The following is a 15,631-nucleotide window of genomic DNA, read 5'->3' as shown; positions in this document are numbered from 1 at the left end:
TGTATCGTCTTCAAGGAAAGAGCACATACACCTGCACAGGCACCTTTTTCCTTTAAAAAAAAAAAAAAATTCCCAAGTGATTGCTATCTGCAATCTTAACATGCTGGGTGTAGAGAAGAAATTTCATGAAAGGTAAGTTAATCCAATCCCTCCCATTGCCAGATGCTGTTCTCTGAAGTGCAGCTCTAAACAGCCTATAGGCACCGTGGTTTTTAAAGATCTCTCCATGGACCGAGACCTGGTGTTTTCTTTGTTCAGAAAATTGCTTCTCACTCTAGCTCTTTTCTCAATTAAACTGATTCAAAGGCTCCTACCACACATCTAAAGTAGGAGTCTGCAGAGAAGTCGGAACCTCTAAGACTGCTCTGTTTACCCCAGTCCTTCCTGGACCAGAAACATTCTTACTTGTAATGACATTTCTATCAGCATCAGCAGCTTCTTGATACCAATCCAGACAGGCTTCCCTTTGACGTTCTGTGCAATAGTGCTGCGTTCCTTGTCTTTGAAGTTACCCAGGAGCTGGGGGGGAAGGGAAAAAAAAAAAAAAAAAAAATCAACAACAGAAGATTGTCAGTAGGAATAATGCTACCTAACTCAGGAAAAAGGGAATGAGAAGCTAGAAAGCATTTTCTAGCTTAGAAGGAAAATTTGTTGCAATATATCTAGACAAGGCGCAAAATACCTAGATTCTCTTATTCCATAATGCGTATTTGCATACCATCTCTAATTAAACAGCTTGTGATTCTCTTTTATGATGCGTTCTAGGTTTTCCCCAGATTAGAGTCTCGAAGGAACACAGTGGCTCAAGTCACAGTAAGTTTTCAAAACTGCCACAAGAGCGTCTGTGTCTTTCAGGCTTTGGTGATATTATCGTGACAATTTTGCAAGTTAGCACAGAAGATTTGCCTGTTAAGTTTATTTTAACAGCCTTCAATATTCACTACAATTTCCACTATGCCATAGAATAAGAAGCCATTAAGAGCACGAATTTATAAAGAACCTATAATCTCTCCAGCAACAAACATCTTCATTTGATGTAGTTCCAATTTGTGTGAGCTTGGCACACTCCAGGCACATTCAGTTTAACTGTCCCAATTATATTCATTACCCACTTCCATGCCCTCAGAATCTTCTAATCCACTCCTAAAAACTTCTTCCCTAGATCTACCATTCTTCTCTCATGTTGCCTTAATTTACTGTATGAAAAAGTAATTCAGAGAAGTCCTAGAACTGTTATGTTATAACATAACGTTAAGTTGGACAGTGTTCCCAAACGCAGAGCTACTGCAAAAATCACTCATTTCCAGCAAATTCTGAGCTTGTTTGTCATCCTGGAACTTTTTCTCACCTCCAAAGCCTCCATCAGCTGCTCCCCTGTTGCAATGTTGGGCACATGAATTGTAGTGCTGAAAGCATTCAGCATTTCCATTTCCTGCAGGACATCTTTGCGACTGGTGGTTCCAATGATTAGAAGCTTGCGCCCCTGTCCACACAATGGAGTAAGTGTCAAGAAAGGAAAAACAAGAAAGAAAACAGCCTTGGGAAGTTTCGGCTAACTACAAATGAAAAATGGAAAATGGCCAATGGAAAATACCACTTAAAATTAATAGGATTAAATCTGTCAGTAATTGGAGTAGTCAACATCAACCATACAAGACTAGGATCAGATTTCAGAAAACAGAGTAATGCCACCAAAAATTATGGTACACAGAAGACCCACCCATACTCGCAGCTTTTTTATCTTACTTTTCCTTCTAAAGTCATCATTAGAAATAGCTGAATCCTCAGTAAATTTAAAAGCATGAGCAAACCCCCACTCCCAAAAGCTAAATTACAGTTGACTTCCGGGGGGAACAGCCTGTCTTTAGAAGTCCTGTGGGTACAGTGAATTCTCTGCCACTGTGCAGACAGTTCCAATGGTTTTACAGCCCATGCTTTAACAGTAGAGGTTGCTGTAAGTTTGTAAGACTTCCCATTGCCAGTGTGGTTATATAAAAGGACAGTTCCACGTCTGGCAGCCTCTGAGTTCAAGCCGACAGTGCACACACCAATTCCAAGTTGGCCTGAGCAATGAATGGCAAACATCAACTGCGAATAAAAATCAACTTTTGTTAGTTCATCTTGCAACTGCCATTTTGATGCTACTTGCATTTTACCATGCAGTGTTCAGACACCAATAAATGTTGCCTGACGGAAGAAGCTGTTGGGATTATCGGCGGTGATCAGTCCATTTTCCAATTCAGAACACAAGCAGCCCATGGCCAGCCCTGCCTGGTCAAGTATCCTCCTCATTTGCTGTACTGAAGTTTAGCTGTAGCTCAGAGACAGAGTAAACGTTCTAAATTTCAACTTTGTGATGCAAAACTCTGTTCATCATTATAAAAAAACCAAAACCAACCAAAATCTAAAACCTATTCCCTCAGAGCATCCAGAATTATTTCATAAGTGCTTTGGATTCCTTTGACAAAGTATGAAAACCTACTTAAATTTAATACAGCTTTGATGAAGATGATGCAAAACATGGTCTTTTTTCCCTGAGCACCATTGCATTCACTGACTTTCTGTGTTTGAACAGATTACACTTCTGCTTTGGGTGACGAACAATGAGAAAGCACCACAACTGGTAACGAACTTAAGTGCTCACTTCAAGTTTGTTTTTAGGTCAAGATAGCATGAGGAAGCAATGGCTGGCAGGTTGAAATCAGAGCATGCCGCAGGTCATGAGCTTCACTCAAAGCCTTTGAGAGGGAAATGTTGTGTATTAATCACTGTCTACACCTCAGGAGGCACCACACTCCCCAGCTCAGTCACCTCTTTAGAGGGGGAAATCCTCAGAAACCTACCGGGCAACTTAATAGGGAAATGTAGCCAATTCCTGAACTGACAACAGAAATGCCAGGTTTAAAACTGCAGTGGGAGTAAGGAATGCTTTATTACTAGACAAAACTTGCCTGCTGGTGGCATGCAGCAAGCAAAAAAAGGTCTGAGCGTCTAAAAATGTCTGCAGGTAGCCTTGAGAAGGGCATACAATGTCTGCAGAAAGCACAAATACAACTGTTCTGTAGGCTGCTGCTTCCACTATGTTCTGTGTGTCCACAGCTTTACAACTGCACATTATTTGTTTCCTTTTTGATGGTCATTGTGCAGCAAGGCCAGGAAAATATTTTGTCGTTTTACAAGTTCGAGCCAAATCTGAGCAATTCAGGAAGATCTTGTATGCAAAGATGAAAAAACAATGCACTCTGTGGAGAGTAAGTGAATGGCATTTGATTTTCACTCCTACAAGGAATTCAGAAAGCCCCATCAGGTGTTCATTTTCAGCTAAAGCTCTTAACAGACCAAGAAAAATAAATGATGCTCGGCAACAGAAAAGATTTTTGTCTACATGAAGACAAAACTTTAGCCATCTTCATCTGTGCAAATGGTTGGTAAAACAGACTTGGAAGCTGTGTGAAATGAGTCCCCCAAGAACACCTGAACCATCACCTGTTTGTGAACCACAGAAGCGTCGTACCTCTGACATTTGCTCTGAAGTTACCACCCAAAGACAAGGTTAAAAGGTGCCTTCAACTTGCTAAGATATACTTGGGATAACAGCACACATGACAGCAGAATGGATGCATGCTTAAAATCTTCAGAACATAGAGACAGGGATTATCAGGGGATTTGATTGAGAAAATTTCATCTCTATTCTGATTTACTTTGCTTGCATGGTTGCTCTGTATTTCCTCAACACAGTGTCCTCAGTGAGTTTTTATTCAATTGATAAATAATGCTGTTAACATCTGATATTATACACGCTACAACTCAGTAAAAAGTATAAGTTCTGTAAGGAGAATTTCTGCTATCTTATGCAAAAAAATTGTAGCAAGTCATATGCATGCTATTAGGTACCTGCAAACAGTTTTCTCATTATACAGGTAAGGTATCAGGGTAAAAAGGAAGCCAAAGGCCAACTCTTGAACAGAACTGCCACCTCCAAAACATGCACCAACCCACTCTTGCAAGCACAAATCCATGCAATGCTATACCACCAACACCAGTCTGCTTTACAAGCTATAGCAATTCTTTTTTTAAAAAAAGTGTTTATTACTGTATGTAACTCCCAAAACCCAGAACAGCTTGGGTAAGGGGTTGTGTTAATAACAGTTTCCCATGAACTATGAGCATTTTAGGGGGAAAAAAAAAACAAAACAAACACTCAACTGCAGCCAGCAAAGCAGTATCTGTTCCCAAAATACAGCTAACAGCATGTGTACAGTGTCTGGCACAGCAGATAAGACATCAATCAAGGGAATAACAACTTGCAGACTAACTGCTTGAAGGGTGCTACCTGAGCAACTTCTACATTGATGAAGCCCATGCTTAATTATAATAAAAATGGAGTCTTGTTTGGAGTTTCATCAGAGACTAAAAAGTCTCACCAGGAAAAGATGTAAACAGCACAGAAACGTAATTAGTGAGGTGAATTTTACCTCTTGTAACTTCAGGTGTCCACATATGACCTCATTCTCCACATTTCCTTTTTAGTTAAAGGAGCCCAGATGACACATACCTCCTCCCAGAAAAGCTGCCTACACTCTGGGCTCATACAGCAAACTATTTTCTAAACAACTAGTTCAGTCGTAGAAAACCAAACCGCTGACAGCCACATTTAGTCAGATGAATTCCAAACTTGCTGTAAATTAGGCCAGCGGACAATTACTACACACACAAAAATGGCTCTAAATTTCTTATTGCCATTTAGGAAAGCCACTGCAACCGGTCATTGTGGCAAGTTCTGTGAAAACACCAGCTCAATGCTAAACCTTACTCAAAATGCAAACACTCAGACATTTTTAGAATGGGAAAAAGAGTAAAATAAGAGTCATTATTCTACTGTATGAATCCAGGGTGCTCTTTAAGACCTTAAGTAATCCTAGCCCTTTCAAATACAATTTCAAATACTGTGATGGAGAAATCAGAGGAAAGCAATGGGGATGGTCAGAAATACGGAATAAATTCCCTAAATAGACTCTCGGTAAATTGATGGGGGGGTAAACACAGAGGTCTATAAAATCATAGATGGCGTAGAGGAGATGAAGGAGAAAACTGCTGTTTCTCAAGATAAAAACTAGGGAGCACCACATGAAATGATCAAGCATCGGTTTTAACCTGAACAAAATGATGTTTGCTTTCACCATAGAGTTCAGTTGAACTCAAGCAAGCATGACACTAAGAATGGCAAAAACTTAACAAGGCTCAAAAGCAAGAGGATAAGTTAAGACAGGTGAGATCCATCAGCAATTTTTACATATCTCTGTTAGGATCCATGCTCAGGACACTGCACCACTGACAACTGAATGGTTGAAAACTTCTGAGAACAGAAGTCTACTCTGCAAAACAGCAGTTCAAATTTTTTAACAGCTCCACCCAAAACATACTGATTTTTTCCCTGTTTTCTTCAAATGAAGCTATGTGCTTCAACTTGCTACCTTTAAACTTGACCCACTGGAAAACCAGTTACCGTAAAATGAGCATAATCTCTGCTATATCAACTACTAAAAGAAAATGAAATGTTAGGAGTCCATTGTACTTTTCAAAGTTTCAGGCAATTTGCTCAGCAAACAAGTGGAAAACCTACAAGTCAGAAATGTTTTGCCCCAGGCATTACCACAAAAGCATGAAAAGCCATCAAGCTGAATTGAAAAAGCTGCACTCATCCAACTGTTCTGCAGTGACAACACACCACAGGGTATCACTGGATTTATTCTTGCTATTGTGAGATGTACTGCTAAAGTGCCCCCATTTTCAGAAATATTCACGGTTTTTGATTCTTAATTTCTACAGCAGCCATTGCAAAGGCAACGTCCCATGTGTTCTGGCCACAAAAGATCAGGATCCAACTGAACTTCCAAAAATCAGGCATAAGAAGAGAGTAACTACCAAGTAAGGATGAACTTGGCTTTTTAACAGCTTAAGACTATTTGGTATAAGACTCATTACCAGGACAGTTCTAGGCCTAGTTCTTCCATCAACAGAGATTAGATACAGGCACATCACTGAAGTCTGGATTCATCCTGTCCATTTTTAGGCAATAAAAATGCCCCAGTTTGGAGCCCAAGATCCCTCTACACTGATGGGGGGATACCCAGTAGAGAGGTGCATTATCTTACCTCACTGCCTTCTAGAAGTGGGATAACCCCAGATTTCACCTCTCTACTATAGGGATTTTACCTGAATCGAGGATATAATCACACAGAGAACTATGGGACTCGAAGATCAAAAGAGGAAGTAGTTTTAAACGACTACATTTTCAAGCATTACGAGGTCGATTCTTCTAACACAGTATTCACTTCCTAATGGGCACCGTATTACTGCATTGACTACCAAAGATGAAGAACATAAAAGAATTACATAGACTCTGCTACAAGCAAAGGGAGTCTCAATGTGTCAGTGGAGTCTCAAATTACAGAATTTCAGCAAATCTAGGCAGCCCTAGGCAAGGGGAGTTGAGGGGAACTTGAACTATGCTATAACTAAGTATTGGTGGATACTGAAGTGCCTCTGTCGGTCATCCAGCAGCTGTTCACTCAACTTTGGACCGTTGTATATTTTTATGCATGTGTTTTGGGGTATCAACAATTCTTCACATATAATGGGACAAAACCACAGTTCCCCAGGTTTACAAGTATAAAGGTAAAGTCACTGCTGATTAGAGTTGCTTCCAATTCACACCAAGTGACGTGGAATCACAAATGCATCTGGGATTATATCAAACAAGGAGATTATTCCCCCCTTTCCTCCGTCAACTTTCATAAATTGGCAAAAGCCTCCAGTGTCTCAGAGAGGAAAGGGGCTGGGGGCCTCTGGGAGCAGTGGAAGGGCATCCATAAGAGTGGTCGAGAGCATTTCGCTAAGCCAGACATTTCATAACACTGCACAAATTGTACGCCCAGCTTAGTGCAGGGATGCTGCAATGGTCTTTCACCCTTTGAGCCAATTGTTAGCTTTTCACAGGAACCAGCAGGGAAGCACATGTGAAAACTCTGTGGGGCTGGTGAGTGTCTCCATGCCTTGTGTGACTCTGCATGTAGATGAAGCAGCTTCAGCTTTCGGAGCTGCTGCTGCTTAGTTCTCAGAGAAGTCCTTTTCTCCCGCTTGGCTCCCTGCTGCGACAGTCCTTTTCAGTCTTTCTATCCCCCCATGTCTCTTCTCCTGCACAACACAGGAAAACTTGATTGAAATAAAGACCTAGGAGAACATGGTTTATTTTCTTCTCTTCAATCCATTTTAGAAAAGATTTTTAATTGGTTTAAAAAAAGATGCTAAACAAAATGCAATGTTTTTCAGTCTTCTTGAACTAGTAGTAATAGATACCACTATTTAAGTATTGCTGAGTGGAACTAGCAAGCATGAGCTGTGACTGGGAATTTAAAGCAAACTCAGAGATATTTCTAGTTTCTTTACGGTCTAACATGTTCACTCTCAAAACTTCAGCAAAGTACAAACAAGCCAGAAAGCCCAGAAAACCAGAAGCTTCAAGTATTTCCCCTTCCCACACCGCGTTAAAATAATGTAGCCTCAATAGGAAGAGGGGAGTCTGGGAAGCAGCTTTCATAAACCAATTCAACAAAGACATATACCTCAATGCATAATTAATAACACTTCATCCCAAAAATGCTCCTCTTGTACACGTAGCCTACGGTATTTGTAGGAAGCTGCTTGCACATTAGGTATACTCTCTGCAAGTGATGTGACAACACCATGTGAATACACAATCTGGGCCACAAAGATGGGAGCAGCAGAGTTGCACTGCTGAAACACACCCTCTGCTTCCCACTCACTCCTTGCTTGCAATTTCAACTGCTTCACCATTCCTGTTTCTAAACTTTTCAAATCAACTCTATATTTTGGGCTTCTTAGGCTTTTTACCATTTCACTAGTCAATCTGATAGCAACAGAGAACAGGTATTGTCTCTCCAGTATCTTGCCAATGATTTCTCTCAGCAGAGGGATATGCCTGGCATGTCCCAGGACACTCTGTTTTTACAAGGAATGGACCTAAACCATGATCGCAATCCCACAGAAATTTGCGTTGGTTTGACCTCATAGACCAGGTTAGTACCACTGATTCTCCTCATGTACATTTAAAGCATGTATCTGCATCTCAAATTACAATAAACCCTCTGAAACCAGCCATTACTTCCAAATAAATTGCTCCCCAAGGGAACTAGTCACCTCAGAGGGAACTTGGAAGGGTGTTGATTAACCAGCAGTAGTATTATTATCTCCCTCACTTGAGCTTAAAAACCCCCAAGAGTCTCCATAGCCAAATTCAATCTTTTTCACAGCAAATATTCACAGAGGCAGAAAGGTCTATAAAAGAAAGGTATTTTCCTGCCTTACCCTACCTCTTATAAACCGTTTTATCTTTTTTTAATGAAAAAAAATCCCCACATGCCATGACTATCACAGGGAGCTCACAAGAAACAAACATTCTAGGAAGAACCCTGTGATCAGAACTGTCAAACTAGGTCAGCCCAAAGGGTTTGTCTAACCCAGTGTCCTAATTTCCACAGTAGCCAATAGTGGACACTTAGAAAAAAAAGAAAAAAACCAACATCATCAATCAAACAGTGACACTTCCTCAGAAAACACTCTCTCTCTACCCTCCAACAATTTATGGCTTAAGTCACCATAATATTGGCTGTCAACCCAAAGTCTTCCAGCCTCAAGGGCATTTCAAACATTGCAAAGTACAAATCTCCAGCAACATGCATAAACTTGGCAAATATCTGAGAGCTTCAAGCCCTGCATCCGGCTTTCAGGGAGACTTGGGTGCCAACGAAAGTGCATCTAAGCCACAAAATACATTCAGAGGATGCAACGATAAAATGGACAATTTAAAATTTTAAGTTCCTTCAACAACTGAACCAAATCAAGTTCTATTTTCCCCTGTTGATTTATGGGAACAATCATTTCCTGGCACTGTGGAAATACCCAGCAATAGGTCAACGATTACATGAGATTATGATGATCAAAAATGGTTGTGCTGTTGCACACAGGCAGCCTTTCTGTGATATGCGATAACACAATCCAAGTTTCATGTTAGAGACTTCACATGGCATAGAAAGCTCACTGGGAAAAAAATCTTTGTTCTCCCAGGTTGACAGTCACAAGGGGAACTTCAGGGCCCATGACATTATGATTTAGTTCAAAGTTCTATATTTGAAAGGTCTTTTCACCAAACTCTCTAATGAAAACAATATTCACACATCCGTTACTGTTTCCAGGATATTAAAAATGACAAAAAAATTGAGTTCATCCAGGCTGTGCTTCTCTGCTTTTCCCTGACACCAACCTTCCAGGTTTTCCTGTTAGTATGTTATTTACTCATGCAGACACTTTCAAATACACAGTAGAATTACAGTGAATGACAGGAAAAATGCCAAACAAAAAAGAAGAGTCCATGCCTGTTTGTCTAATTCAGTGCAAGCTTCAGAAACGTTATCACTTGTGATGTTCTTAAACCTCATCAAGCCAGAAAGCAAATACAGGATCAGCATGAGATGCAAGATCTTAAGCTTTCCTCACCCAGTGTAATTAACACCTGATAATTTCAAGTTAAGAACAAATTAAAACCCTGACATCCAAAATCACACATTACTTAGAAACTGATTTCTAAATAAGGAGGGAGCATGTGGTTGAGCCAGGGATTGATTTCGACTAAACAGTTCCTTAGTTAATCAGAAAACAGACAGCTTGCATGTTTAAATTTTACATGGTGAAAGTTAAACTTGTTTCCTTAGTCAGTATTTCCAGGGCTAACTGCAGAAGATTCAGCCTTAAGTAATTAGGTAATTAAACCTGAATCCTTTGTGGTTATCCTAGAAATGTCTAACGGAATGAACAGCAGCAGGCTAGGATTAACTTGACTGAATCAGACACAATAGCACTAATACCACTGGCAGCACAGCAGCTATCAGCAAGACACAAAGCTCTCCACTGTCAAAATTATTATAGGAATAGGGTGTCTCACCCCTCGATTACTTTCTTACCTGAGGGGGGGCCTTCTTTAGCAGTACAAGGAGGGCTTGCAACACCAGATTAGAGAACCGTGGTCCAATTGGGACATAATCTGAAATGAAAAATGCATTTTAATGCCCACTAAGCAGATGCACATTTAAGCCACTTCACTGTATCAAAAACAGTTCAATGCTCCCGAAAGAAACGGTTCCAGATCGTTTCCAGATTGCTATATTTCAATATTGCAAATATTTCAATATTTCTGCACAGCAGACAACGTAGCACTCTCTCATCATCCTAACTCACCTAGAAGTCTCTCAATGTCATCCACAACAACACAGCTGAGTTGGGACTTGTACGCATCATCGAAGATCTAAAAAACAGCAAAATGACTCATTGTTAAATCTCAGCAGTAAAACTAAAATAGTCCTAAAAGGACTCGTTGATGTGCTTTTACCTAAACACAGCAGTATTTAGAGGAATAAACAGAGAATGAAAAAGAGAAGTACAAAGAGACTAGACTCTACCTGCATTTAATAAAACACTGCCATCTCAACAAATTCAGAGCTCAGTTTTGCTGATTAACCCCATACACTTTGCAAAAAGCCAGCTGCCCTGCATTCAGTCGTAAGCAATGGACAAAATAAGAGTACCGAATCTCCCTCAGTTGTAATGCAATTATGAAGCTTTTCTACCCAGGCTGGATATGGGTTACTTTTTGTAGCAGCATACTGCGGGGAGAACAGACATACTCAGGTACGGATCAAGCCTGCACATCACTCCTTATAGAGCAGCAAACCAGTATCCTGCAAAGTTCTGGATTTAAACAGTAAGTAGCACTAAGGACATCAGTGGTACTGCAGGCCTACCTCCAACATACGCTGATTCAAGGGAAGTCCAAAAGGCTCCTTTTTGAATCTAAATTACAAAATGGCCTTCCAGCTACAAGCACATTGCTTCTCTTAGAAACTATGTGATCCTGCAACAAACTGATCTTAGAGTAACATTTCACTTACATGCCTCATTCTGTACTATTCAGCTAGAAAAGTAAGCACTAGCTTGCTTCAGTAAGTGAAGTCTCCTTCATTCCATCTGGCTACTTGAAATGATTCAAGATGTTCAACCTGTTTGCATTCCTCCTGCTCCCCAAGCTGTTAAAACTCTTAACTAAACATTACCACCTCGTAACTGTTCCTAGTCTCATTTGGGATCTATTCTTTCCAAGTGCAACCCTAAGCCCTTCCTGCCTTCATCTTTGCAGACAGAGCTCCAGACTTGCTCATGAGGGATCAGGTGTTTTCTTCCACTGTTAGTCATGATTACATATCAGACCCAATTGGGACAGAGTCTTCAAATTTTCCCTGAGTCAGTGTCATTGCCACAAAAATGTTCATTCAACTTTGTAAATAAATATACGCATAGGAATTTAGGACCTACAGAGAGCAGAAAACACAATGACAAGGGTAATTCACTTTTCTGTCCACTAGAGAACACAGAATTGAATTGTAATTAAGCAAGAGAGCAGGACACATAAATACCTTCTTCATAGCTTGGCACTTGGCCGTTTCAGAAAATCCAATCATCTTATCAGGAGAACAGATCTTGATAAAGGGAAAGTTGGATTCTTCTGCTATTTTTGCTGCTAAAGCAGTCTTCCCACTGTGGGGGGGACCTAAAACAAAGGACCAATATAATGAAAAAACAAGGGAGAAAACAGGTCTGGTAAGGCTCAGCATGGATGATATTTTAAGCATGGTTATAATCTCATTCAGAGGTATCTGCATTTTGAAATGACCTTTCCTTCTACTTGCAGAAGGAAAACGCTAACTCCTACTGCAATCCAGTCCTCCAGATGAAGGAAATTCATGCAACTAATTTGAGCACATGCAGACTGATTTGCCCTGAAACCAATACAAAAGAGGACATTACACATTTTGAAGGACTGGTCACTGCACCAAAATTAGCATGTGTCTGTATTTTTGAGAAACTTCTTGAACTATGTTTATGCCCCTTCTAAACATGATTTTTGCAGGTACCATGGCAAACAAGTCAACAGTATGAATGCCAGATAAATATTGACAAAAACAATCTGTTATTTGCCTGATTTCACACCAGAATAATTCAAACAGAGATCAAAGACACATCTTAATCTATACACCAAATACAAATCAATTTGGAGTGCAAGAAGGTATTGCATACAAGCATATGTTGGCCACAAGCACGCAAAATTATTCAGGGGATCTATTCAAGGTTAATTTCAAAGCTACAGATCGCTAAGCAATAGCAGTAATCCACATTTTTTGACTTCAGGAAAAGAAAGAGGGAAGGGCTAAACAACAGATTCGACTCCAATATCTGTAACGCAAATAGTGGAACTAGTTTCCTAGACCCTTCATGGTCAGTACCAGTTTAGGCAGAGAGTAATCCACCTCTGACTAACAGCAGACACCTAAATGTGGCCAGATGAACTGTTGTTTGAACTCAGCTAATTACACTGATGAGTTCTGCAGTGACTTCAAAGAGACAACTAACTCAGCTAGAGATGTCTGCACTGCAAAATATCCACATTTAGGTTATTAACTGGGTACATTCACTTCTCTGTTGTTCCAAGAATAGGATTTCTCTCAGGTTGAGAAGCCAGTTTTAATATCTAAAGCAACTTCATTTTACATACAGTTGCAGGATATAACAGATGACCACTTGTGCAACTGATAGGAATAGTTTACAGAAGTCACTTGGTTTTTTAAGGAAAAAAAAAAAATATTAAATTTACCTTCTAGAAGAACGCTAACCAAAGGAGTGCGGTCACTGTTCTTAGTTTGTTGAACAAGTAGCTCCCCATCATCCAATACCCTTGTTACTGGATCACCCCACTTAATAATACCGTTCATGATGTAGCTTGCATAGTCTTCCTGGTTGGTTCCAAATGCCTGTATTAAGAGAGGGACCGTTTATTTTACCAAGAAATTTTGCATCACATCAGGAAAACATGAAACAATTAAGCATCACCAAAGCAACCAGGACCAAGGCTCTGGAAGATGCTTAAGTGAGACAGTCAGCACTGGAAGACTCACTTGTGACACACAACATTTCAGTTCAAAGGACTGAACACTGTTGGAGACCAGGCACATTTAGAAACATCTTTTCGTATACCCTCAGAGCAAACTCTAATCAGTGCAAGTTGCCAATAGGTTCTGAATCCATGCCATTTAAAGACAATTCTCAAAAATGAGGCTTAAAACTCCTACTGCAGTCCATAGTAAAGCTACCATCCATTAAATGAAGTAGCCTAAAAGGGATAGTGCACATACGACAAGGAGAAGAAATTCCAGGTTGCTTTCTTTATTTGTTCTATTCCTTTTTTATGATTCTTGCATACAACAAAAGGTACTGTTCAAACAAAGCCTTAGTACTGCAGGCAGAAAGAGGCTCCCTTCTTTCATTCCTACAACACAGGACACAGTATGTCAGCCCATGGTGCACCGCTGCGTGTCTGATCCCAGAAGGAGGCTGCTACCTTACTTCATTAACTGTACCAGGTGACTATTACAGGAGTTACATAGTGCCTACTTACTGGTTTGATATCATTCTCCAAAGATGCAAAGAAGTCTCCTCTTGTCACACGCAAGCTCTCTGCCTTCTCCATGTCCACTTCCACTTTGTTGCTGGCCTAATAAAGGCAATAAAAGATACTCAAGTACAATAGTACTGCACATGACCCCTTATCAACTTCCATCCACGGATCCAACCCTGTAGTTGGTCTGCGTCAATAAGAAAAATGCTTCTTAACAGGACATTTGTTGGACATATACTGGATACCACTGGAGCAATCCTCAGCTTCACAGAGCCACATCCATATACCAGCCCCACTAGTCATTAAGTAACAGTTATTCCACTCCACTGGGTGGAAAGTCAAAGTGAAGAGTATGGCCATGACCCCACATCTCAGAGAAGCCATCCCAGCTAAGAACAGGATAGAAGCTCTGCACCATCCTTATTGCTGCTGTGCTACCTTGACTACATAAACCAAGTGTCAGTGAGGCTCAGACTAGTGCCCAGCATGGAACTGATCTCATCTAAGTTTAAACTTCTAAAAGTTATTGGAGTTACGTAGGTTCCCTTTAGGGTGGGGAGCAATTCTTTCCATTTAGAGGCTGTAGGAAAAAGTCTTCGTTATTTTTTCTGGGTGCCGGATGGGAAGGGGATGTAGCCTCCTTCGTTGCGCAACTTTTTTCAGAAAGACAAATTAAAGTTTAGGTTAACCCAACTCTGAATCTACCCATGCCATCTTTGGCAACTAAGCCAAAAATAAGAATTATTCACACACCTCTGTTTCAAGATGTTTTAGTTTTCTATTCAAACCATGCATTTTCCTCTCCATACAAGAAAGTCTTTAAGGGGACTGGTAAATACAAGATTTCTTTCTGCTTTGTCTTTATTTGCTTCAGTTCAACCAAAGCTACAAATCTTCCCAAGGTAGCACTATCAGTACTACTTGGAATAAATAAGCTGCAGTTAGCTCAGCTCATATCACACTCCTTTCTAAACGAAAAGCATCACCTTTTTCCTTTCTGCCATTCCCAAACTGTCCAGTGACATTTAAAAGCTAAAGACTGGAAGCAAATACACAGGAGAGACAGCAATACTGCAATATTATTTTGTAAATAATTTCTCAGTCACAACTAGATTAACACCAGGAACCCAAAGCAGCTCACACTGGAATCAGAAGAGATTTTTAATTCTTGAAAACAACTTGAGAACAGCCTTTAAAGCCGGAGACTTTATTCAGATGCCTGTAGACTTTAAAGCCAGCTGTAGATGTATTACTGAGCACAGCTGCAGCTCCACAATACGGAGCAGCTCCATTTACTAGGATTATTTGTAAACCTGCAAGTCTGTTGATTACCTTGTGCAGCAATCAGGAATTAAATGGATTTAATCATAGAATCCCAGGTTGGAAGGGACCTCAGGGATCATCTGGTCCAACCTTTCCTGGCAAAAGCACAGTTTAGACAAGATGGTCCAGCACCCTGTCCAGCTGAATCTTAGAAGTGTCCAAGGTTGGGGAATCCACCACTTCCCTGGGGAGATTATTCCAACGTCTGATTGTTCACATTGTGAAAAATTTTCCTCTTGTGCCCAATTGGAACCTCCCCAGGAGTGACTTGTACCCATTACCCCTCGTCTTTTCCATGTGACTCCTTGTAAAAAGGGAGTCTCCACTTTCTTTGTAGCCACCCTTTAAATACTGGAACATGGTGATAAGGTCTCCCCTAAGCCTTGTTTTCTCAAGGTTGAAGAAACTCAGTTCTCTCAGCCTTTCCTCACATGGCAGGCTTCCCAGTCCTTTGATCATCTTTGTGGCCCTCCTCTGGACCCTCTCCAGCCCATCCACATCTTTTCTGCATAGCAGGGACCAAAACTGAACACAGTTTTCCAGGTGTGGCTTGACAAGTGCTGAGTAGAGTGGGATAACAACTTCTTTATCTCTGCTGGTGATGCCCTTGTTGACGCAACCCAGCATCCTGTTGGCTTCTGTTGTGGCAGTAGCACACTGGTCACTCCTATTGAGCTTGGTGTCCACCATGACCCTTAGGTCCCTTTCCACAGAGTTGCTCCCCAG

At 40.6% G+C, this 15,631-nt stretch overlaps 1 protein-coding gene across 1 annotated transcript in view; it reads right to left on the bottom strand.

Moving 5' to 3' along the window:
* LOC104169162 (vesicle-fusing ATPase-like) overlaps nucleotides 1–15,595 on the bottom strand; it is a 24,902-nt gene extending 9,307 nt beyond the window's left edge. Inside the window, exons 1-8 of the mRNA XM_009709996.1 lie at nucleotides 15,386–15,595; nucleotides 13,583–13,678; nucleotides 12,782–12,938; nucleotides 11,547–11,680; nucleotides 10,315–10,381; nucleotides 10,041–10,120; nucleotides 1,349–1,483; nucleotides 406–519 (exon numbers count right to left, since the gene is read on the bottom strand). Of these exons, the coding sequence (XP_009708298.1) occupies nucleotides 406–519; nucleotides 1,349–1,483; nucleotides 10,041–10,120; nucleotides 10,315–10,381; nucleotides 11,547–11,680; nucleotides 12,782–12,938; nucleotides 13,583–13,678; nucleotides 15,386–15,595 (993 nt within the window). The remainder of the gene's footprint in view (nucleotides 1–405; nucleotides 520–1,348; nucleotides 1,484–10,040; nucleotides 10,121–10,314; nucleotides 10,382–11,546; nucleotides 11,681–12,781; nucleotides 12,939–13,582; nucleotides 13,679–15,385) is intronic.
* Nucleotides 15,596–15,631: the final 36 nt, after the last annotated feature.

Source organism: Cariama cristata, unplaced genomic scaffold (genome assembly GCF_000690535.1).
Source record: "Cariama cristata isolate BGI_N322 unplaced genomic scaffold, ASM69053v1 scaffold22560, whole genome shotgun sequence".
Taxonomy (NCBI): domain Eukaryota; kingdom Metazoa; phylum Chordata; class Aves; order Cariamiformes; family Cariamidae; genus Cariama; species Cariama cristata.
The sequence above is the reverse complement of the archived record's forward strand: the minus strand, read 5'-3'. Positions and strand labels throughout refer to the sequence as shown.